At 35.1% G+C, this 25,534-nt stretch overlaps 1 protein-coding gene across 4 annotated transcripts in view; it reads left to right on the top strand.

Annotated features, from left to right (window-relative positions):
- PIK3C2A (phosphatidylinositol-4-phosphate 3-kinase catalytic subunit type 2 alpha) overlaps positions 1–25,534 on the top strand; it is a 97,407-nt gene that overhangs the window by 52,648 nt on the left and 19,225 nt on the right. For 3 of the 4 annotated variants that reach the window (XM_002925145.4, XM_034645835.1, XM_034645837.1), the window contains exons 9-22: positions 3,019–3,162; positions 4,428–4,476; positions 4,557–4,767; positions 6,671–6,793; positions 7,854–8,021; positions 13,261–13,372; positions 13,751–13,896; positions 15,475–15,663; positions 16,680–16,773; positions 17,248–17,342; positions 17,650–17,830; positions 21,540–21,644; positions 23,258–23,350; positions 24,882–25,011. In XM_002925145.4, coding sequence (XP_002925191.1) covers positions 3,019–3,162; positions 4,428–4,476; positions 4,557–4,767; positions 6,671–6,793; positions 7,854–8,021; positions 13,261–13,372; positions 13,751–13,896; positions 15,475–15,663; positions 16,680–16,773; positions 17,248–17,342; positions 17,650–17,830; positions 21,540–21,644; positions 23,258–23,350; positions 24,882–25,011 — 1,840 coding nt within the window. The remainder of the gene's footprint in view (positions 1–3,018; positions 3,163–4,427; positions 4,477–4,556; positions 4,768–6,670; positions 6,794–7,853; positions 8,022–13,260; positions 13,373–13,750; positions 13,897–15,474; positions 15,664–16,679; positions 16,774–17,247; positions 17,343–17,649; positions 17,831–21,539; positions 21,645–23,257; positions 23,351–24,881; positions 25,012–25,534) is intronic. The other variant, XM_034645836.1, reaches the window with a different exon arrangement.

The raw sequence follows: 25,534 nt of genomic DNA, 5'->3' as shown, positions 1-25,534 counted from the left end.
AATGTATCCAATGGATGTATATAATTCAATGATTTCTTTTAGTAAATGCATAGAGTTGTATAATTATTCCACAGTGTAGTTCTTTAGAAAGTTTTCATCACTTCCAGAAGTTTCCATTTGCTACTTTGCAGTCATTCCCCATTCCCAGACCCACCCCCAGATAACACCTGATCTGGTTCCTGTCTTGATAGATTTGCCTTTAATGGAGATTTCATGTAAATGGAATCATACCCTGTGGAATCTTTTACATCTGATTTTTTTTTTCATATACCGTACTGTTTTTAAGCTCTGTCCATGTTGTATATAAGTTGTAGTGTGTATCCACGGTTTGTTACTTTTTTTTATTGCTAAATACTTCCATTGTATGGATATACCATATTTTGTTTATCACCAAATAATGGACATTTTCACAGTTTAGTTTTTGGTTATTATGAGTAATGCTGCTATAAACATTCACGAATAAGTCTTTCTGTCAATGTACATTTTAATTTAGGTTTTAGGGGAGGTCAGGAAGTTGCAGAAGTTTTGATTCCTGCTGGCCTTAATTTTCTAGAGATAAGGTGTTAATTTATTTTACTAAAATGAAGTTAGGGTAGCAGCAAAAGTTTTGAGCCAAGGAATAATGGTTTTGCTTCATATTCTAAGAAGAATGGGAAAGAAAACTGACCAAGAACAAGTAAAAGGAATTTTTTTTTAAAGATTTTATTTATTTATTTGACAGAGCGAGAAAGGGAACACAAGCAAGGGGAGTGCGAGAGGGGGAAGCAGGCTTCCCGCTTAGCAGGGATCCCAATGCGGGGCTCGATCCCAGGACACTGGGATCATGACCTGAGCCGAAGGCAGACGCTTAACAGCTGAGCCACCCAGGCGCCCCAAGTAAAAGGAATATTAAGTGGCCTGCAGGTTCCTGCTGAAATTAAGGAATGTTGAATCTGTACAGCTCTGAGATTTTCTTTGAAAGTATTCAGCTACCTGATAGAAGAAGCAGAGAATAGAATCTGAGCTCAAGGATTGCATTTAGTCAGAATGAATGTGTGGGAACAAAGGAGGTTGTGAACAGAGTATGATACTGTAGTTAAGATTCTAATAGGGTATAGTTTTAGGGTTGAAGATGCTATGAATTTTTTACATGGACATTTATATAACTGAGGCTTATTATAGGATATAGGGTAGAAAGTCAGGTGAATATCCAGACCAAAAATAGATCGTACTGTGAGGGAAATGACCACATGTCAATTATAAGGCAGATCAGGCCATCAGAGGCCAACTTAGAAGACACAAAATACAGTAGTATAACAGGGAAATTTAAAGAGTCATTAATTAGTAAAAGGTAGTTAATTCTTATAAAGGGTAAAAGAGGATTCCAAAGCAGGGTTTGGCATATTATGGCTTGAATGCTAAATCTGGCCTATTGCCTATTTTTTTGAATAAAGGTTTATTAGAACACAGCTGTGTTTATTGGTTCATGTATTATCTGTATCTGTTTTATACCATAATAGCAGAATTGAATTGTGACAGAGACTGTGTGGCCCACAAATCCTAAAACATTTACTCCCTGGCCTTTAAAAAGTTTGCCAGTCATGCTCTGAGGGGTCCAGAAGAAATAGGTATGAAAAAAACAGCTGTCAACTCTAGGTTGAGGAACAATGAATAGTGAAGGAATTCTAAGGACTTAAAATAGAACCTAACCTCAGGCTGAAATCCAGCCTCTTCTAAGAGGGTTTGGCTATCACAGGACCACATAGGTTGCCTATAGCAAAGAAACTTGATAGAGTTGTTAGATTGGGAGACCGTGGCGGGGGGGGGGTTTGCAGCTGGAGCTTCAAGGATTTCGGGTTCCAATGCTGAAGTAAAAAATGGAGGACTAGAACCCTGATGAGAAGTGGCGGCATGCTGCTTTTGCATGAATGTCCCTTCAGTGCCCTCTACTGACAAAATCTAACATTGGGTCAGCTGGTGAAGGAGAATGTTCATAGGTCTAGCTTCAGTATCACAAATTAGAGCAAGGAAGGGTGGATTTGGAATTGGTAGACAATAAATTGACAACTGGCACATAAAAAATGATGGGGAATAGTATAGGAGAATGACCTGAGCCTCAAAACTGGAACGGTTTTTGCATGAAGGTGTAGAAGTAAAAGTAAGCAGAAATATAAATTATGTAAGCAAAAATGGGGAGCGGGAAAACAGATTGTCAGGTCCTGAGGACTGGAGGGTAATTGTGTCTTTGAGAAAATGAGGTGGTTTTACTAAGCATGAAGGTACAGGGAGAATTTAGTTTATGGTTGCCAAGCCTCAGGGGTGGAAAAGTTTAAATTTTTAAGGGATGGTACAGTACTAAGTTCTAACAGTACTTGGCATATAAGTTTGGCATAAATATTTGATGAATTCATTGTGTAAGAATGTTTCTTAATGAGATATATACTTTTTAAATATTCTTATCTGGTAAATGATTTTATAATATATTTGTACATGTGTACTTTTGAATCGTGGTGAAATTAACTATGGTTAAATACTATGTAGGGATTGTCCTCAAGGAAGGTTTTCCATCAGACAAAACTTAAAAAGTGATGGTTGTACAGATATAAACAATGCTTAAAAGTTGACTTATGTCTCATAACTGTTGCCCATTAGTATGTGACCAACCTCTGAAGAACTTGGTTTTTGATACCAGATTTTTGGCAGGCAGGATTGGTATTTTTAATGTGGAACTTAATCCCAAATGAGAGTAAAAAATAACCCCAGTTTTTTTAATGACCTAGTAATTTGTTAATTTATTATTCTAATATGAAATTAATGGCATTTGCTTTTGAATAATTGTATCAGACAAAGTGAAAAATCAATTTTTCCTATTCAAAATAATGTAGATAATTGAAAAGGTTATCTTGTTTCTTTTTCATCACAAAAGAGCAAAGGATATCTGTTCTTAAGCATCTAAAATGTCTAGTTTCTGACTTTATCTCTGAAACACATCCTTTAAATTCTACACACTTATGTTTATTTTACTTTTTATTTTTAAAGAACCAGCACCGAGCAGTAGATCAAGTAATTAAAGCTGTAAGAAAAATCTGTAGCGCTTTAGATGGTGTAGAGACTCTTGCCATTACAGAATCAGTAAAGAAGCTAAAGAGAGCAGTTAATCTTCCGAGGAGTAAAAGTGCTGATGTGAGTATTCTTTTGGTAATTAGCATTTTGTTAAATGCAAATATGTATTTCAGTGAATATCACTTAAACTAGGAGATTTTTGCTTCTTCCAGACAAAGTGTTAACCATTTTAACCTTGCCTATCACTTTTGAGTTGATTTGGTCACTAATTTGGCAAAGTTGGGAATTCCTAAGACTGCTTTGGAAGAGCTTTGTGAGGGTTAATATTGTCAAACTGTGAACCTTTTATGTGTGGAGGAGGAATTGTGGCATAAACGAGTTGGCTGGAGGGTTCAAGGTGGACACTGAGCTTCAAAACCTGTGTGGTAATAGTTACCATTTGTCCTTCTGGATGGAAATGTCCATGACTGCCCATGGGAGAAGTTCTTTTTTGGCAATATCTCTTCCTCTTGAAAATACCCAGAAGCCTCACTAATAGTGACACAATAAATTAAAAGGAAGGAAATGTTATATTGATGGTATACCTTTCAACAGATATCTAAGAGATAGCTTTATCCATTCATCTCACAGAGAGCCTATCTATATGGTGTTAGAAATTTGGGTCTCTTTTTTTTTTTTTTTTTTTTGGAGAGGGAGAGAGAGGCAGGGAGAGGCAGAAGAGGGAGAGAGAATTCCAAGCCAACTCCACACTGAGTGCAGAGCCCGATGCAGGGCTCAGTCTCAACGACCCTAAGATCACAACCTGAGCCACAGCCAAGTCAGACACTCAACCAACTGCGCCATCCAGGTGCCCCATTTTAAGATTTTTTATTTATTTGACAGAGAGAGAGAGCACAAGCAGGGGGAGCAGCTGGCAGAGGGAGAGGGAGAAGCAGGCTTCTTGCTGAGCAGAGCCCAATGTGGGGCTCAGTCCCAAGACACTGGGATCATGACCTGAGCTGAAGGCAGATGCTTACCCAACTGAGCCACCCAGGCTCCCCAAAGATATTCTTATACTAATAGTAAAGCAACTAATTGAATATAAAGTATCATATTAGTGTATTTATCACTTTTGGTTTTCAAATCTTAATTACTAGACTGATTTAATGAGGCAGATTTTGTTGAGTTTCTGTATTGTGCACTAATTTTCGGTTATTCTGATTTTCTTGTTAACTAAAAATCATCTGTATTTGGTTTGGGGTTTTCACTTTCTTTTTGCATTTTTATTTTGTTTTATTCTGCAGAAACTTCTGGGAGGTTTCCTGATATAGCATTTAATTTAATTTTTACCTTTAATTCAATACATCATAGGCAATTTTCTAACTAATTTGTATGTGTGTGTGCAGGTGACTTCACTCTCTGGAGAAGGAGGTACTAGCAAGAGTTCGTCTAGTGGTATGTCTTTAAGTTCTTTAAACTATAGCAATAATTGTTGATTTTTCAGGGAATTATATTAACAATTTCTTTAAATCTAGGATCACTGAATCCTGAAAATCCTGTTCAAATAAGCATGGACCAATTAACTGCAGCAATTTATGATCTTCTCAGACTCCATGCAAATTGTGGTAGGAGTCCTGCAAACTGTGCCCAAAGTAATAGGAACATCAAGGAAGCATGGACAACAACAGAACAGCTTCAGTTTACAATTTTTGCTGCACATGGAATTTCAAGTAATTGGGTATCAAAGTAAGTAGCTGTTTAAAACAGAATATGTACAGCTTTACCCAGAAGCTGTTCTAATTCCATAAAATGTCAACCATCCACTGTTCTCGTAATATTTAAGTGGATGATACAGCAATCACCAGATACCTTTGTGGTTTTCATAAAAATTGCAGAGATGTTTGAAGCTGTTGCAATAAAAAAATATCACACTACATGCAAAAAGGGCGGGAAAATATATGTTTAAACTTATAAAGGCAAATACTAATTAAATTAGTCAATTTATGACTACTGTTTTTCAGCCTTTCCTTTAGAACTAGGGTCATTTGAAACAGTGTTATGGCACTAGGCTTTAGCACATTTTCCCCCCTCTTTAGTAGTTTACAATTTACTGATTGCTAGGCTTTGAAGTCTGCAAGAGCATATTTCTATTGAATTTTTAATATGGGTTTTTCCTCTTTGTTTTTTTTTTTAAAGATTTTATTTATTTATTCATTTGACAGAGATAGAGACAGCCAGTGAGAGAGGGAACACAAGCAGGGGGAGTGGGAGAGGAAGAAGCAGGCTCATAGCAGAAGAGCCTGATGTGGGGCTCGATCCCATAACTCTGGGATCACACCCTGAGCCGAAGGCAGACGCTTAACCGCTGTGCCACCCAGGCGCCCCGCCTTTCTGTTTTTTTTTTTGAAAATGCCACAAAGCTTGCCAATTTCAGCTTATGAAATGACTAATATAAACTGAAAAGTCTGAATTGAATATTTTTAATGAAATAGTTCCATATTAACTTAATTCTATAAAGTAAAATAAAGACTAGTGAAGAGATACCAAACATAAATTCTGCTTAAATTGAGCTTTAGATTAATATAATACATAATTACTTGAAAGTAATATATTATTCAATAAATATTTACCGAATACCATCTTTGGGCAGTGTTCTTCGTATTAGGGATTCAGCAGTAAACAAGGCAACAAAAAAAATCTCTGCCCTCGTGGAACTTGCCTTTAAGTGGGTACTACTGCTATGTGAAGGTATTTGATTCTTTTAAATGTTACTGGATAATACCTTCCACATCCTCCATACAGATTCATATATACACACAAATTTGGGGATACTAATGAGGAAAGCAAATACTCAGTAGAAGACAATACAGAAAACTGCAGTGATAATTAAGATGGAAAGAAAGTAAAATGCTGAAGAAAAGAGGGATAAATAGAATGAGGTTGAGAAAAGTAGTCAAGTAGTTAGCTAGAGGTGTTTTGTGAACCATTGAGATCAGATTTAAAATATATTTCGAATGATTAATGGATTGTATATATGAACAAAATGGTTAATCGGTAAGCCTAGCAGTAAGTTAGAATCTAGGAGAATACAGTTTTATTGAACCTGAGGCTCCTAGCCAAGATTGCCTGATGGTATCTAACCAGCTCTGTACTTGCGGCTATTAGGGGCTAAATCATTGCTGTCTAATGAGAATACAACAGCATGTATTCAATGGATGGAAGCATCCTAATAGATGAGAAAGACTGGCTCAGTGCAAGTCAGGCCCGTGCACCATTAATATGCTTAATGGACTCTATTTCAGTTACTTAGCAAAGGAAAATAGAACCTACGGAAGATAATGTTTATACTTTTTCTCCTAAGAATTTACCTAGAAATAATTCTTCAGTGCCATTCAACTAAAATCTAAAGCTAGTAACTAACTGACCAGCACAAAATTGTGGTAAAGTTTCTAGCATGGCCCGCTTAGTCTGGCACTTGGGGATATACGTTTCCTTCTGTACTCCCTCTACTATACTTTATTTTCTTTATTTTTGTAGAATTTGCAGTAGTTCGATTTCAGATGTTTTCCAAAAATACAAATGAATGGTAACCAAATAATTTAGTTAACAAATTTGTATTATCAAATTTAAAAAGTCTTTCTTTTCTCAGTTATGAAAAATACTACTTGATATGTTCCCTGTCTCACAATGGAAAGGATCTTTTTAAACCTATTCAATCAAAGAAGGTTGGCACTTATAAGAATTTCTTCTATCTTATTAAGTGGGATGAACTGTAAGTGAAAGTTTTGGCTTTTTATTTTTTCAGTATGCCCTCGTTACTTTTTTCCATGTATGCATCCTAGTTTTCATTTTTATCACAATTTCCATTAAAATCCATTAAATTCTTACATCTTAAGGTTTCTTCTAGATATTCTATGAAAGAGACAAATTCTCCTTTAAAAATATGAAATACTGTTCTGAAAAATCTACATATTGTTAAAATACAGAAACATGCCATTAATTGTTCTTAAGCTTTTGTCAAGTTAAAACTATAAATTTACATATAATTGTACATACAGACCATAGAAATATGGTTTTTATAACATTGCTTACTTTAGTATTTATTCTGTAATACTGTATATATGAAGCCTAGCTCTTGTTAACATAAGAAAACTAAATCCATGTATAAGATACTTTCACTGTTAATATTTTTAAAATACTGTTTTTAAAGTAAGGGAATGCTTTCACTATTTAGGTGTGTAATTACAGAACTTTTTTATTCTGCATTTATTGTTTCCCTATTTTTCTTTTTTAAAATTACAAAAATAACGCATCGTTGAAAACAATAGTACAAAAAAATATGTATGGGTAAAAAGGGTGTCATTTTATTTTGAACAGTTACCATCTTACGACTCTTTAGAGTGACCACTTTTGACCCAATGTATCCTTTCAGACTTAAAAAAAATTTTTTAAATGGTAAACATATGTGTCTCCTTGTGTGTATGTACATATATATCTGAATCAGAAATACTCATGAACAGTCACCTAGTTTTTCCTAAAGGAAATAAAAGTGACTACTGTTATTTTGCCTAGAAATTGACATTATGAGGTCTTGAGTAAAGCCACTAAGAAATTTTTAAGAAATATTTCATATTTGAAATTTTAATGAAATTTATTTAAGATTTTTTTATAGTACATATTGTCCAACCTTGCTACTTAAGTAAAAGTTACTCGGGATTAAAGATTTTTTGATAAGTCAAATAAAATACCTAAAATTGTCAGTCTCATTAAACAGTTAAATTTCATATTTGATCTAATTTATTTTTTCTATTAATACATTTTTCCCCCCTTAGAATCATTTTTCCCATCCAGATATCACAATTGCCATTAGAATCACTTCTTCACCTTACTCTTTTTGGAATTTTAAATCAGAGCAGTGGAAGTTCCCCTGATTCTAATAAGCAGAGAAAGGGGCCAGAAACTTTGGGCAAAATTTCTTTACCTCTTTTTGACTTTAAACGGTAAGTGTTACTGAGTTGTGATGGTGAGTTACTGTGGTGGACACATCTTCAACATCAAAATTGGCTAGAGAATAGGGTGGGGACGTATATGAGATAATGAGCTACCTCAATTTTTCCAGTGTGATAAAAGGAGGTTATTTCAGAGACACAGATCAGAAGAAACTGCAAAGTGATTCTGCTATAGTTTGAACATAGCTGTCTGGGTATTTAGAGGATTGTTTGCCACTCACTATTCCAGGAGAAAAGCAACAGCCAGTTCACTCTCTGTCATTTATGCAAAGTACTATGTTATTGACATAATAGTCATGGTCTTATAAATTTCCTTGATACCAATGAAACACTCCCATTTTTCTTCTTCTGATACTTTTCCCATTCTTCTCCAGTTTCAGAGTCTACAACTGCACATTATTTCCTTCTTTTTACCTGAGTGATCTACCCTTACTGCTGTGGGCCCCTGGCCTTTGTTTCCAAAAGTCTCACATATGTACAAAAACTTACTGATTCCTTAGGGGTAAAAGAATTCCTTTTGAATCTTGTGTCTAATAGCCACTGGGGTAGTGTAATCTATCTGGCCTTTCAGTTGACTATTTTAATAATGTTTTAAGTAGTATGTTCCATGAGACTATCAAGTGTCTGTCTAAATGGAAAAAAAAAAAATCTATCAATTGAATAAGCCCCAGATATGTTTCATACAGTACCTGGTAACGTTTGCTGAGTGATAGCACATTAGCATATTAAAGTATCTCTGAAGTTCTGCAGTCAAGAAGCCTATTGTGTTTAATAACAGTATTACTGTAATGACAAACACATAGTATTTACTAGGTATTAGTCTGAGTGCTGTATACATATTACACCAACCCTATGAAGGCAGGTGTTACTATTCCTTTATACAGAGAGGGAAATCAAAGTACAGTGAGCTGAACTGACTTGTCCTAGGGCACTTAGCTAATGAGTAGTAGAATTGGGATTTGAATCTAGGCAGTCCGGCCTTAGGATCTGTGTTCTTATTACCCTAAATTGCCATTCTCAAATTTATTTGATACCATGGTACTTTTTTTTTGTTCTGGAATATATGTTTTGAAACATTGTATTCTGTGGGACATTTTGAGAAGTGATTTTATTAAATCTCATCTATTTATCCTACAATAAAACAAAAATTAAGAATGAAAAAATTCTGCTAATCTAGTTCTTCTTTTTCCTCTTAAATGGCAAATGCACTTTGGTTTTCTAGTAATCATTTATTAAAATCATACAGTGACTTCACAAATTTTGTTCTTGAAATGTTCTTTTCCCATGTACTTAAACATAGCATCTGTTCCTTTATTTTTTCTCTTTTAGTTACTTTCCTCACATTTGAGGAGGCAGTATAAGATTTTTTATTCACTACCTTTAGGTAGGCTCAAATTTTATTGATGTCTGAAATAATTCTGAACCACCAAAGGCAAGAGAAAAGCAGTTGAAGTTATTAGATGAGTATTGAGAATCTTTTGCAAATATAATCCGTAATTACTCTAAAACAGAATATTGGCCACGTGAAGGAGGGAAATTGTGTCCTCAATTGTGATAAATTAGTGTCAGGGAGCAGTTATGTGAGAAAATTAAATGTAATTGCATCATTAACATTAATTTTTATCAATAAGTCAGTTCTGGGGCACCTGGGTGGCTTAGTCAGTAGAGTGTCTGCCTTCATCTGAGGTCATGAACCGGGAGCTCTGGGATCAAGCCCTACCTCAGGCTCCCTGCTCAGCGGGGAGTCTGCTTCTCCTTCTTCCTCTGCCCCTCCCCCTGCTCCTTCACGCTCTTTCCCGCTCTCTCGCTCACTCTCTTAAATAAATAAAATCTTTTAAATAAATTAATCAGTTCTGAAAACCGTGCTCTTGAAAGCACCAGGGATCTCTGCTTCATTAGAGAAGTACCATCACTTTTTGCCACTTTTATTGTCTAGTAGTAAATGTAATAAATGGGTTTTTGTTTCGTTTTGTTTTTTTAGATAAATGATATAACACTCTAAAAATTCAAAAGCATAAGGTGAAGGGCAGTTGGCTTTTGTTAGACAAATAGTTTATATCCAGCACTCTGCTGTTAAAACAGCGAGCAGATGGCATTTAGCTTGAGACTTTGCCGAGTAGTGCAATTGATCTAGATACGTAATGTTAGATCTTACTATTCAAGAAATACTCAAAGGGAAGATGCTTAAACATTAATACAAAGTGTTAATGATTTAATTCAGTTAACTTACTGTAGTATAGTGATCAGAAATCCTGGTCTTGAAATTCTTTTTCAAAATAACTTATGTTGGGGTGCCTGGCTGGCTCAGTCCATTAAGTGTCTGTGGCTCAGGTCATGATCCCAGGGTACTGAGATGGAGCCCCGCGTTGGGCTTCCTGTTCAGCAGGGGAGCCTGCTTCTCCCTCTGCTCGTGTGCTCTCTCTCTCTCTCTTTCTCACTCACTCTGTCTCTCAAATAAATAAAATCTTAAAAATAGTGTATGTTTAAGGTGCAAACTGCATACAACCTGATGAAGTCACTTTCAGAGGGAAGCTAAAAAACTTACAGGCATTTCAGTCAGCCTCAATAACAAATGAGTTCTTAACTTATTTTTAAACAGAATCGAGCATTTAACCTGCCTATCCTTTACAGTTGTATTTCAGGGTTACCAAATAATTGACGTGAGAAAGTTAATAGAAAAATTCCAGCTAATAAATGCTCAAGAAATGATAGAATATCACAATTTTGTAACCCCTACTGAAATAATAGATTAAGACCAGCGTTTCTCAGTCTTGGCACTACTGACATTTTGGGCCAGATCATTCTTTGCTGTGGGAGACTGTCCTGTGCATTGTAGAATGTTTGGCAGCATCCCTGTCTTCTGCCCGCTATTTGCCAATAGCACCCCTAGTTACTAACCAACAGTGCCTCCAGACCTTGCCAAACGTCCAATGGGGGCAAAATCACTCTTGGTTGAAAACCATTGATTTAAGTAGTGATTATCAATGCTCGCTTAAAACCATTAAGTGATAAACTTTTCTGGAACATTATAATGAGTAGTATAGACTGGGCCCAAACAAACTGATTATCTTCACACCAAGAGTAACCAAACAGTGTGCCTCTTTATTTGATATAATAGGAAGTAGTATGCAGTTCTACCTTTATTTAATATTCTTGCGAGATAAGTAAAACTGAATCAGATCAAGCCTCTAGATTTAACTACTTCACGAAAATGTAGGAGATAAAGGGACATCCTAAATGACACTAGAGGAATGCAATCAGTAAAATCCAGGGTATAGAAAATTCTTAAAACAAAAGACCTGGTTTCTTCAACGAATGGCGGAGATAAAAAAAAAAAAAGAGAGAGGAAGAATGTATAGATAAAAATAAGAGTCGGCAAATTTTTCTGTAAAGAGGACCAAATAGAAATAGTTTAGGCTTTGCAGGTCGTAATACAATCGACTCTTGAACAACGCGGGGGTTAGTAGTGCCTTCCCTCCCCTACTGCGGTCAAAAACCTGAATATAACTTTGATTCCCCAAAAACTCAACTAGTAGCCTGGTGTTGACCAGAAGCCTTATTGATAACACATGGTCGATTAACACGTATTTTGTATATTAAGATGTATTACATAGTGTATGCTTATAATACAGTGGGGTAAGAAAAGAAGATGTTATTAAAGTCATAGAAGAAAATACATTTATAGTATTGTATCAAAAAAATCCTTATATAAATGGACCTGCACAGTTCAAGGGTGTTATTCAAGGGTTAACTGTAATCTCTGTCACAAATGCAAAAGCAAAGGCAAAAAGCAACAATAGCCAATATATAAATGAGTGTGGCTTTGTTCTGATAAAAGTTTATTTACAAAATCAGGTGGTGGGCCTGCAGTTAGGCCCTTAAATTAAAATATACTTAGAATAACATCAACCAAAAGTAATGTTGGAAGTTGATTGTATCTTTATTTGAACAACCAACTGTAAATAAACTTGTGAGACAATCAGGGAAATTTGAGGACTAACTAGATAGCTGATGATTTTAAATAATTATTGTTCATTATTTTAGGAGCGATAATGGTGTTGTACTTGTTTTAAAGTAAAACAGTGTTTCTTGTTTAGAGAGATATAAAATTATTTACAGGTGAAATATCAGAATTTGCCTTAAAATCTAGTTGGGGGTGAGGGTGGATGTGAAAAAGAATACAATGTGTTGAAGATTTAAAGGCTGTTAACCTTCAAGAGACAACATTAAGACTAGAGTCTAGTTTTGGAAAGGATATTTGCTGTTTGAATAAAATTTGATGAAGTTTACAGTTTCCTGCTTTTATATATCACACGTTATTTTTCAGAAATTTATTCTGTGTAAAGATATATCAATGTGTTATTGATAAGTGTTTTTAAGTAGACCATAAATTGGTGGTCTAGGGTAAGGGTCAGCATACTCCAGCACACTGCCTGTTTTTTGTAAATAACAGTTTTGTTAGAACACAGCGCACATTTACTTATGTATTGTTCATGGCGACTTTTGCAGTATAACAGCAGAGTTGAGTCTGCAACAGAGATTGTCTGACCCAAAAGCCCAAAATATTTGCCATCTGACCCTTTACAGAAAGGCTTGCTGACCTCTGGTTTAGAGCACAGATACAACTTCTCATCTGAAACGATTAGTGTTTTGCTACAAAGTAGGTATTGGTTTCCTTGGCATGTGGTTTGTTCTTAAGGTGAAAGTCAGTGAGCAGTTACGTAATCCAAACTGTTACCTTGAGATGTATTCCATTGTAGATGATCTTTAAAGACTGTTCTTCACCTTTCTATTTATAAAAGTTGCTTGGCGGGGTGGGGGATGCCCTCTAGCTCCGTCAGTAGAGCATTGAACTCTTGATCTCTTTTAAAAGTTGCTTTTAAGTGACTCCAAGTCTTTACCCTTTTGTGTTCTATCCTCAACCCCATTCCTCCCAAGATACATTATTTCATTCTCCCCTCCCTTTGTCCCAATCCCCACTCTTCAGTACATTTATCTGAAGTATTAATATACTATGGCTAATGACTCTGGTATGTTCTTAAAGGTGATACTCTTTTTATCTAATGGAGAATAAATGTTTGGATAACCATTTCAAATTACCATGTGAAGTGAGTTTTTTGGTGTGTGTGTGTGTGTGTGTGTGTGTGATGTGAGTTTTGAAGCAATTTTTAAAATGAAAACTACAAAAATAAATGAAAGCTACAGTATTCTTCTGTCTACATTCATGAAGGTTTTTAACATGTGGAACTAAGCTTCTGTATCTTTGGACTTCGTCACATACAAATCCTGTTCCCGGAACAGTACCCAGAAAAGGGTATGTGATGGAAAGAATAGTGTTACAGGTAATGGTACTTCTTGATACATGGGGAGGTTGAAATTTCTTATTAAGATGTATATGTATTCCATGATTTGGATTGTTAACTAAAGCCTAATTGATTTTGTTTGATCTTAGGACCTTCGATTTAAATGTTAATGAACCATTTCCTATTTCTGAGAAACAGCAAAAAAATGAACTTGTATCCATCCTAAGCAATATGTGTGCTTTTGAGAATTACCAATGATGGTAATCACTTTCAGTGAAAGGACAAGAAGCATTAATTCAGTATTCAATCTAATAGTCACCCTGATGGCTAAGAATCAGCTTTCTTAAAGATAAGTTATTGTGTCAGATATGTGGGCTATTTAGCTGCAATCTGATCAAACTCTGTTAAATTTTTAAGGTTGATTTTCCTTCTCCTACATTTGATGTCATTTATACTACTCCTCAAGTTGACAGAAGCATTATACAGCAACACAACTTAGAAACATTGAAGAATGATACTAAAGGGAAACTTCTTGACATTCTTCATAGAGACTCATCACTTGGGTATGCTCCTTTGATTTTTGTTTTGCCTGGGTATTTCTTACATTGTAAATCTCAAGTTAATAGTTTATTAAATGCCCTGATTTAGTTCATGATATAGTAATCTTCTTGGTATGGAAAGTTTTCTCTTTGTTTTTAATTCTATTAAAAAACCATATGAGTACATAAAACTTTCAAAATTTGTACAAGTCAAACTTTCAAAAGGCAAACAACATTGAGAACTAAATTTATAGTAAATATCAGTAGATTTTTAAAAAATATATAAAGAACTTTTTCATATCAATAGAAAAACCAACAACTTAGTAATTGACAAAGAATATGACTAGATAATTTTTTGGAAAAGAAATACAATGCCTTTTAAATATCTGAAAAGATGTTTGACCCCTCAGTGATCAAGAAAAGGAAAATTACTCCAAGATAACATTTTACACACATGACTTCGTTGAAAATTAAAATGTCTCATCGCGTAAAGTGTTGTTGAGGATACAGAAAAATGGGAATTAAACTGTTGGCTAAGGAGCTTTTGGAGAACAATTTGGCAAAATCATTAAAGGTCATAATGTACATAGTCTGTAACCTAGGATTATATTTCTGTTTAATTATATATCTTAGAGAAAACCTTTTATATTTGCTTATGGAGGAAAGAATATTCATTGCGGTATTTGGATTATTGTAAAAGTGACAAGGGAGTATCCATCAGTAAAGGTTAAATTATGGTACGTTTATCCAATGGAGCATTATGTAACTATTAAGAATGAACTTATAGCTATATGTACTAATATTAGTAAGATGTTAAATGAAGAGAGCAAGGCGAATATTTTCTGTGGTGTGTTACTTTTACATAAAAAAAACTACACATACCTATGTATATGCTTCTATACAAGTAGACTGTCTCTGGAGGGTATGCAAGCTTATTAGGCAGTTGTCACTGGGAGGGGAACTGGAAGGAGAGACTTCAGTCTGCACCCTTTTGCAATATTTGAATTTTTTTTCAGTACTCCACATGACATGAATGCATCAGTCATGTATACACAAAAATGGATGGGTAGTAAAATAGTGGATATTTCTTTCACATAAACAGTTGTCATTAAGACTAAATTAGAGCCTCCCAGACAAATACTTCTTATTTTGAATGTTCCTCATTTGAGCTATATACTCATCTTCTAAAATCATCCTCTAAAATGTAATAGCATTTTTTTTTTTTGCATGACATTCGATTTTACTTGTATAAAATGGGTGAAATCCTTGCTATCTCTTAGGGTGGGTTCTGCTTATTCAACTCTGATTTCTAGTGCTTGACATCTGGTTGGAGCTCAATAAATTTTTATTATACTGAATTATCCTTCATTTTCATAACTAAGACTTTTATCAAGGCAGAATGATTTCTTTCTATCCCCCAAATTAGAGTAAATTAGTAGTGTTTGCTGTACATACATTTTTTATTCCAAATTAGTATTAATGATTCCACCAAGAAGTGGGCTGTCCTAAAATGAATAAATTTCTTCTTTGTATTTTTAATCATTGAGATTATAACTGTCATTATGATATCATTGAGAAGTAATTTAATTGTTATATATGCAGACTTTCTAAAGAAGATAAAGCCTTTTTGTGGGAGAAACGCTATTATTGCCTCAAACACCCAAATTGTCTTCCTAAAGTACTAGCAAGTGCCCCAAACTGGAAGTGGGCTAATCTTGCCAAAACTTACTCACTGCTTCAGCAGTGGTCTCCATTGCACCCACTGACTGCGTTGGAACTACTTGATTCAAAGTAAGTTAACCATGACTGAATGTACTTGCTCTATTTTATTGTTGTCAGTTTTTCCAGTAAGGTATATTATGTTGCAGGAGTACTTCCCTTTGTTTTAACATGAAAGCAATTCAGTGCAATATAAATGTGTAAATGTGTATTTTTACAAACATACTTTTTGTGCTGGGGTTATTAAAAGGAGATGTCATGGGGTGCCTGGCTGGCTCATTCAATAGAACATGAGACTCTTGATCTGGGGTGTGGGGGGGTGTCATGAGTTCAAGTCCCATGTTGGGTGTACAGTTTACTTTTAAAAACAAATTAGAAAAAGAATAGAGATGTCGGGGCGCCTGGGTAGCACAGCGGTTAAGCGTCTGCCTTCAGCTCAGGGCGTGGTCCCAGCATTGTGGGATCGAGCCCCACATCAGGCTCCTCTGCTATGAGCCTGCTTCTTCCTCTCCCACTCCCCCTGCTTGTGTTCCCTCTCTCGCTGGCTGTCTCTATCTCTGTCAAATAAATAAAATCTTAAAAACTAACCTAAAGGGGCACCTGAATGGCTCAGTAGGTTAGGCCTTTGGCTCAGGTCCTGATCCTGGAGTCCCTGGGTGGAGCCCCACGTCAGACTCCCTGCTCAGGGGGGAGTCTTGCTTCTCCTCCTGCCCTTCACTCTGCTTATGCTCTCTCTCCTTGCTTGCACTCTCTGGCTCTCGCTCTCTCAAATTAATAAAATCTTTAAAAAATTAAAAAATAAAACTAACCTAAAGAGGGATTTGAGTTCTAAATTTTGAGTAATTTGTTGTATTTTTATGATGTGGATCAAAATTTTCATAAGCTTAAGGTTTCTGAACAGTCCTAAAGTTGAATTTGCATAGTACAGTAAGATTTTTCTTCCAAAGAAAGAAAGAGACACATTGCTTTTGAATAAAGAGCTATTTGAATATTCTTTGTCAGGTATAGATTAAGATCGTGTTTTCAGGAAATATAGCTTTACTAGAAAGAAATCGCCATCAAATCTTGATTTTTGTGTACTTCCCTAGATTTGCTGATCAGGAAGTGAGGTCCGTAGCTGTGACGTGGATTGAGGCTATAAGTGATGATGAACTAACTGATCTTCTTCCACAGTTTGTACAGGTGAGTTCTTTACTAGGTTACCTGTCCACCTTACTCTCCCACCCTTTTTTTATGAGTAGGGAACTTGCTAGAGGATTCCCATTCTGTTTTGGTTAAAAGTACTTTTGTGGAATGTTGAGGTACCTTACATTTGGATGTAGTATGAATTTTTTTCCACTATTGTTAGCTGTCCCCTTGAATATTATATATATGTACCTGGATTTTTAATTTTCACATTTTTAGATTCTCAGAACAAACCAGACTTGAGTTTTTCTTTGGTTTTTCTTTACTAGCCATTTAAACTTAACTAATGAATATTATTCCCAAATCTACAGTTTTCTGCTTGATTTCATTAATTTGGCCTAAGTTAATTCATCTGTTTCATTTTTATCAGTGTTATCTTACATCTTGTTTTATATAGTTTCTCTTTTGATAATTTTATCCTAATGAGTTTGGGCTTAACCACTAGTAATTCTTATTTTCCTTTATGTGAAGGCTTTGAAATACGAGATTTACTTGAACAGTTCATTAGTCCGCTTCCTTCTGTCCAGGGCATTGGGAAATATACACATAGCACACAATTTATATTGGTAAGATTTAAACTTTTTTAAAGTAATTTATTTCCATTCCTAGTATTTATGGAGATGATGTACTCTGAAAGTCCAAACAGTGTACTCAGACTGCTTATTGTCAATACCAGATGTTTTATTAAGGGCATTAGTACAAAGAAGCCAGATTTTTATGTCCTCAGAAATAAAACCCAAAATAACAAAACTCTTAATTGCAAAGACACTTGGCATGTTAGAGCCCCATAATAATGAGTTTTTACTTGCTTATGTAGCTTAAAATAAATTCCTGGATTCCAAAGTGGCTGACTTAAATATTTTGCTGTATTAGGCTCCTCAAGGATGCCCTGCATGATGCACAGTTTGGAGCCCGATACGAACAGGTTTTGGGTGCTCTCCTCTCAGTAGGAGGAAAAGGACTCAGAGAAGAACTTTTGAAGCAGACAAAACTTGTACAACTTTTAGGAGGAGTAGCAGAAAAAGTAAGGCAGGCTAGTGGATCAGCCAGACAGGTATGTACTCAAAAGAGGGAACATAAATATTTTGATGTTAAAGGATCTCTATAGTATTGTTGAGTTGTTATTCTTTACCAGTAGACATCCAATAGACTGTAACTATACCTATGCTATTTTGAGCAGATGAATTCAAAGGTTGTTTAAAACCATAGGAAAAGATTTTACAACCTAATGCAGAAAATCAGTTTTTTTAAATTCCCATTTTATGAATATTTTAATTCCCACACTTACGAATTCCTTCCTGGTGACAATTGTTGTCTTGAGTTTCTTTTTCATTATTTTGTTTTTTTTTAACTTTTTTGTGACTGTAAAAGTAATGCAAGTATGAGTTGATGCTAATGTTTAAAAAATCCAAATAATTTATAGAATAAAAATTTTTAATTAAAATTTTTCATTTTAAAATTAAAAATTTTCCAGTTCATTTTCTCCGTTAGGTATCTGTTCATAGTTGTTTTATGTCCTTTTTGGTCTTTTATATGACTTATATATATACTAATGTTTGGATTTTTAAAAAATTTTTTAAAGAAATACACACACACACACGTAGATACATACATACATATTGTTGTTGAGATTAAATTCACCTATTTAATTCATTGTCTTTTAGTACATTCACAATGTTATGCAGCCACTACCACTAATTCCAGAACATTTTCATCACACCAAAAAGAAAGCCTGTACCCACTAACTTCTCACTCCTCATTCCCTCCTCTTCCCAGGCCTTGGTAAGCATAGATCTGTTCTATGGATGTACCTATTCTGGACATTTCATTTAAGTGGAATTATACAGTATGTGGCCTTTGTGTCTTGTTTCTTTCACTTTGCCTAATATTTTCAAGGTTCATCCATATTCTAACATGTATGAGTATTTCACTCCTTTTTATGGCTGAATAATGTTCCGTTGGGTGGATATACCACATTTTGTTTATCCATTCATCAGTTGATGGACATTTGGCTCGTTTCAATATTTGGCTACAATGAATAATGCTGCTGTGAACATTTGTGTGTAAGTTTTTGCTTGGATGCCTCTTTTCATTTTACCTAGGAGTGGAATTACTGGGTCATAAAGCAATTTTATGTTTTAACTTTTTGAGGAATCACCAAACCGTTATCCAAAGTAGCTTCATCATTTTATATTCCTACTAGCAATGTATGAGGATTCCAACTTCCCCACATCCTCACCAACATTTGTTATTTTCTGCCTTTTTAAAAAAAAATTATAGTCATCTTTATAGGTATGAAGTAGTATCTCTTTGTGGTTTTGATTTGCATTTCCCTGATGATCAGTGATTTTGAGCACATTTTTATGTGTTTCTTGGCCATTTGTGTATCTTCTTTGGAGAAATTTCTGTTCTAAGTTTGTTTTTTTTTTTATTGGTTTGTCTTTTTGTTATTGAATTATTCTTTATGTGTTTGGGATATTAGACCCTTATCAGAGATACTGTTTGTAAATATTTTCTCCCATTCTTTGAATTATCTTTTCATTTCGTCAGTAGTATCCTTTAATGAGCAAAAGTTACTAATTTTATGAAGTTTATTTTTCCTTTTGTTGCTTGTGCATTTGATATCTAAGAATCTGTGGTCAAATCCAAGGTCACAAAGATATACACCTATATTTTGGGAGTTTTATAGTTTTGCTCTTATGTAAGTCTTTGATCATTTTGAGTATTTTTTTATATGCTTTGAGGTAAGGATTCAACTTTATTCTTTAACATGTGATTATCCAGTTGTCCTAGCGCCATTTGTTTTTTGTTTTTTGTTGCTCCAGTTTTTTATACTTTTTTATTTTCTCCCTTCGTAATGATACGATAGCCAAAGTTTGTCTTAACTGGAGGGTCTGTAAACACAGGCTTATTCAGCCCACTTAAAGGTGCTGCTTTTTGAAATGGTCCCATCATGAAACCTCTGGTCATCCAACCCACATCGCTTTATCTTCCCTATAAAGAGCAGCCACTTTATTTAATCTCACTCCAGATTTTAACTTTTCCATAGCTCCCATGATTTTCCCATGTTTTTCACACTTAATGTGTCTGCTACCACCTTTGGAACCCTGAGACTTCTTTTTTTTTTTTTTTCTTTTTAAGATTTTATTTATTTATTCGACAGAGATAGAGACAGCCAGTGAGAGAGGGAACACAAGCAGGGGGAGCGGGAGAGGAAGAAGCAGGCTCACAGCGGAGGAGCCTGATGTGGGACTCGATCCCATAATGCCGGGATCACACCCTGAGCCGAAGGCAGACGCTTAACCGCTGTGCCACCCAGGCGCCCCAGGAACCCTGAGACTTCTTGTCAGAACTGTCACTCCTGGAGGCTGCTCCCTACTCCCCACCCCCGCGCTTTTTCCAGAACTGCTTTTTCCCTTGGGCAGCATCTTCAAAACTTCACAGTACCATTTGCTGAAGAGACTATTCTTTCCCATGAATGATCTTGGCACCTTTGACGAAAATCAGTTGACCATAGACATATACGTTTATTTCTGGACTCTGAGTTCTATTCCATTGATCTATAAGATTATCCTAATGCCATACTGTTTTCATTTATTGTAGCTTTGTAGTAAGTTTTCAAATCAGGAAGTATCAGTCCTCTAACTGTGTTCTTTTTCAAGGGTTTTTATTTGTTTTGTTTTTGTTTATTCAGAAGTCCCTTGCAATGTTGTCTGAATTTGAGGGCCTTCTTACACATTTCTGCAAAAACGAAGTTGGAATTTTGATAAGAATTGTGTTGAGTCTGTGAGGTGCCTGGGTGTCTCAGTCAGTAAAGTATCTGCCTTCGTCTCAGGTCTTGATCTTGGGGTCCTGGCATCGAGCTCCGCATTAGAGCCTGCCTCTGCCTCTCCCTCTGCTGCTCCCTCTCCTTGTACTTTCCTTCCTCCCTCTCTCTCTCTCTCTCTCTCTCTCTCTCTCTCTCTGTCAAATAAATAAAAAGCATTGTGTTGAGTCTGTAGGTTAATTTGGAAAATACTGCAATCTTAATAATATTAAGTCTTCCAGTTCATGAACACAGGATGTCTTTTCATTCATCTAGATCTTTAATTTCTTTCAGCAATTATGTGGTTTTTTTGTGGTTTTCTTTTTTATAATTGCTTTTTTTTTTTTTTACTTCATCTTATTGAATTTGTGTGAAGACCTATAGTTAAACTTCATGTTTCTTAATGGGTACATAATATTACAAGGTATTGTAGCATAAATTGTGAACCATTAGTTCTGTAGATGTTTACACATTTTTATTTTTCCAGTCCTACAATGAACTATAGTGTATACATTTTTGCCCCTTTGCTGCTATTTCCTTATAGGCTATTCCTATAGGCGAAGTAGCTGAGTCAAGAATGTGTACATTTTTAGTTATGTCTTTTTCTCCACCAATAGATTACAAAACTGTCTTTTCCTGCCCTGTTGCTGGAACTGGGTGTTACCTTAAATTTTTAATCTGTTAGATGAAAAATTGCATCTCATTTCTGTTTAATTTCTATTCATTTGACTGCTAGAGAGTTTTAATTAATATATTAAATAGACCATATGTACTCCCCCCCATGCCTTTGCCCATTCTATTTTTATAGTGAAAATTAACTCTTTAGCAACAACTTGTTTTTGACCATTTGACAGTTGGGTATTTTAAAATTTGAGTTGGTCCGTATCATAATTTTTTTTGTCTTAAAAGTAGGTCTTTATTTTCATTATGTACTTACAGTATCATTTTCTTTTCCTAGGTTGTCCTTCAGAGGAGTATGGAACGAGTACAGTCCTTTTTTCTAAGAAATAAATGCCGTCTTCCTCTCAATCCAAGTCTTGTTGCAAAAGAATTAAATATTAAGGTGACATATAAAATACTAATAAGTTCATATTACACTTCAAAATAATTTGTGGGGAAAAATGTATAGAAAGAAAGCAAATGGGCTGATACTTAAGGCAAATGAGGATAACATCTGCATAGGTTGGTTATAAATATTTATGGATGTCTGTGTAAGATCCTTATTTACCTCAGTATATTTTTACTTAATCATTGTTCCTGAAAGAAAAAGCAATATAAAATTATTTGCTGTCTCAAAATAAATTATTTTTTACTATGGTATGATAGCTACCTTGTAGGCATATGTTGTAATTCCAGTCACCTATAGCGTTTTCTTTCCTCCCATTTGAATGGTCAGAAAGACTCTTCCCAGGTTTATAACACTTTTTAGAGCCATCAAAAAGTAGTTGAATCATCAGCATTGAGTAATTTTATTTCAAAATGGGCCAGTCATTACGCAAATAGTGGATTTTCTCTTAACGAATTCAGCGAAAGCAACCAATTAATTAATCCATTAGTGTCTGTGGTTTTGAAAGGCTAGGGTTACAAGTATCCATAAAGGGGTCTCAGATTTGATTTCTTTTTAAGTTGATATATGGCTGCTCTTTACTGAAATTTAACAGTGGGTGCATGAGTTGTATGTCATTGGTGGGGCCAGGGGGTCACATTTTCTCCTTGGGTTTTGTTTGTTTCCCTTAATTGGTCTATCTTAAATTAGTTTTTTTTAACCAGTTTGATTTTTTTTTTTTTAAAGNTGTGTTTTCATAAAGATTTTATTTTTATTTATTCGACAGAGATAGAGACAGCCAGCGAGAGAGGGAACACAAGCAGGGGGAGTGGGAGAGGAAGAAGCAGGCTCATAGCAGAGGAGCCTGATGTGGGGCTCGATCCCATAATGCCGGGATCACGCCCTGAGCCGAAGGCAGATGCTTAACCGCTGTGCCACCCAGGCGCCCCTAACCAGTTTGATTTTAAAATAAGATTTGATCTTTGATAATGAAATTTTTAAATTTACTGTCACTATTTGCATGGCTCATTATTAATTATAAGAGTACCATAAATAGGAGAAGTAGAGATCTCATCCCAGATCATGCTGCTTTAGAGGAAAGATAAGAATATACAAAATTTTGTCCTCTTTTGAGGAATTATGATGCTTTTAAAGCTCACACTTTTAGTAATTTATGTCTCAAGCTTTTAAAGTTTTGCTTCTCATCTGGAGAGTAGTAGATGATGTTTTACTCATGCTATGTTTAAGTTTCAAAAAGTATTTTTAAATACCTCTTGTCTGTTGGATGATCTAAAAAGCACTTCACATGTGTTATTTCATTTGCCATAGTTCAGAGGAACAAGTGAAAGGAGAAATGCTTAGGACAAAAAAAATCTTTTTTTTTTTTTAAGATTTTATTTATTTACTTGATAGAGAGGGAACACATGCCAGGGGAGTGGGAGAGGGAGAAGCAGGCTTTCTGCTGAGCAGGGAGCCCAGTGCAGGGCTCAATCCCAGGACGCTGGAATCATGACCTGAGCAGAAGGCAGACACTTAATGACTAAGCCACCCAGGTGCCCCAGGACAAAAAATCTTAAACCCATTTTTATTCCGGTGTTATCTTCCTAATGCATAACATGTTGTATTTGTAGTCATGTTCCTTCTTCAGTTCTAATGCTATGCCCCTAAAAGTGACAATGGTGAATGCTGATCCAATGGGGGAAGAAATTAATGTCATGTTTAAGGTGAGCAAAATAAGGTTGCTTTGTTTTTATTTTAATTTTTTAAGATTTTATTTATTTGAGAGAGAGCACAGGTGGGAGGGAGGGGCAGAGGGAGAGGCAGACTCCCTGCTGATCAGGGAGCCCATGCAGGTCCATCCTAGGACCCCAGGATCATGACCTGAGCTAAAGGCAGACACTTAACCGACTGAGCCACCCAAGCACCCCAAGGTTACTTTGTTTTTTAAATGGTACTTTAAAAATTCTTTTCTCAAATTCCTTTTCCAAATTGCAAATGTAATTTTATTTAATATTTAATTAAATTGAGTAGTTCTGTGAAAAATTACTGCTGACATAAACTGTTTCCGAACAGATTTGGGAACAAATACAATTCTGGGCCAGAGCTGCTACATACGGCTGTGCTGGTTGAGCACATCATTACTTTAGCAGGCAGTGCCTTTCACACAGATTCTGATGTGAATGGTACCCCATAGAGTTGTATAGCGTGAAACTGTACAACCATGAGCAATGGCACTGGCTTTTGGAAACATATAACATAACTTGTGGGAACCAGCAGGAGTGGAATACTACAGAGTAATCTATGACCAAAGTTCTGTGTGTTGTGATCATAATTTGTATACTTTTAAGAAAGAATGGAGAGTTTTAGTTAATTCAATGAGTTCAGTTAGTGCAGGTTCATATATATATGTATATAAAAGATGGCTCAAGAGAAGGTATCTTTATGAATACATACAGATGTGTATATGTGTATGTATGTATAATCTGTATATATGTGTGTGTGTGTATATATAGCAGGTTCTCATAACTCAAATCTGATTTTGGACTATATTTTACTGATGTATTTGCCTTTTCCTAAAACAGTACCATCTATTTGAATACAGAAATTTTGTATGTTAAGTTTTAATATTTGTTAGGGCTAATCTCCCCTAATTTTTTTTTTTGTAATTTGCTTGACTACTCTCAAAAAATGTATTCATCATTATGTGTTTTAAAGTTATTTTGTCCAGTTTAAAAAAGAAAATGAAAAATTGATGTGATTCCAGCTAGAATTAATTCATTTGGGGAAGGTTAACTTTTTTAATTTTAATTTTTTTTAAGTAAACTTTTAGTTTGAGATAATTGTAGATTCAGTCTGTTGTAAGAAATGATACAGAGATCCTAAGTATCCTTTACTCAGTTTCCCTCAATGTAGCATCTTGGAAAACTATCATACAATATCACAATCAGGATATTGGCATTGATACAGTCAAGGTAAGGAATATTTTGATCATGACAGGGATCCTCCATTTTGCCCTTTTAAAAAATTGAATATGATTCACATACCATATAATCTAACCTTTTAAAAAGTGTATAGTTCAAGAAACCAAGACTTGAAGAGGTTAAGTAATTTCCTCTGGAATGCTGTAGAAAAATAAGAGGCAGTTCTGTTTCATCACTCTTTCCACCATTTCCCCCAGCCCCTGCCTTTTACAGTATATAACATGGTAAGTCTTTTGGAAAGGTACAGGTTTCATCTTGTTTCCTTGATTTCAAGGTTGGTGAAGATCTTCGGCAAGATATGTTAGCTTTACAGATGATAAAGATTATGGACAAGATCTGGCTTAAAGAAGGACTAGATCTGAGGATGGTAATTTTCAAATGCCTCTCAACTGGCAGAGATCGAGGTAAGTCTGTCAGCTCTGTTTTGGTGTCTTATTATTTCTTTTTATGAACTTAGAGTATACCTGTCCTAAGGGAGTCCTGATGCTGGTACACTATGATCGCAGTTGTTTCTTACTTTAATTTAGCGTTACTTTACTGATTTATTTGTTCACAATGAAATAACTAATTGAACAGCCCTAATAAATGCTTTGCAGTAACCAGAGGGTCCCATTGATTGACTGAATGAGGACTTTATGGTCTTTAGCTTTTAATTTAAAATTAAGGTGTCTAAGTTAAACCAATTCTGATTTCATTTCTGCAAAATAATATAATGGCTTCAAAAATTTTTTCTACTTTAGCACAGGCTTCATCTTATTATCTTATTGAATAAGTTTTGTTCCTTACCACGTGTGTTTAGTGTGAATAATAAAAGCACTACACCCAGAAATATTGTGATAATTAAAAGATAATGAATGTAAAACACCCCAGTATCTGATATATATTAGGTGCTAAATAAATTGTAACCATTATCATTATTCTTATTCA

Source organism: Ailuropoda melanoleuca, chromosome 16 (assembly GCF_002007445.2).
Source record: "Ailuropoda melanoleuca isolate Jingjing chromosome 16, ASM200744v2, whole genome shotgun sequence".
Taxonomy (NCBI): Eukaryota; Metazoa; Chordata; class Mammalia; order Carnivora; family Ursidae; genus Ailuropoda; species Ailuropoda melanoleuca.
The sequence above is the reverse complement of the archived record's forward strand: the minus strand, read 5'-3'. Positions and strand labels throughout refer to the sequence as shown.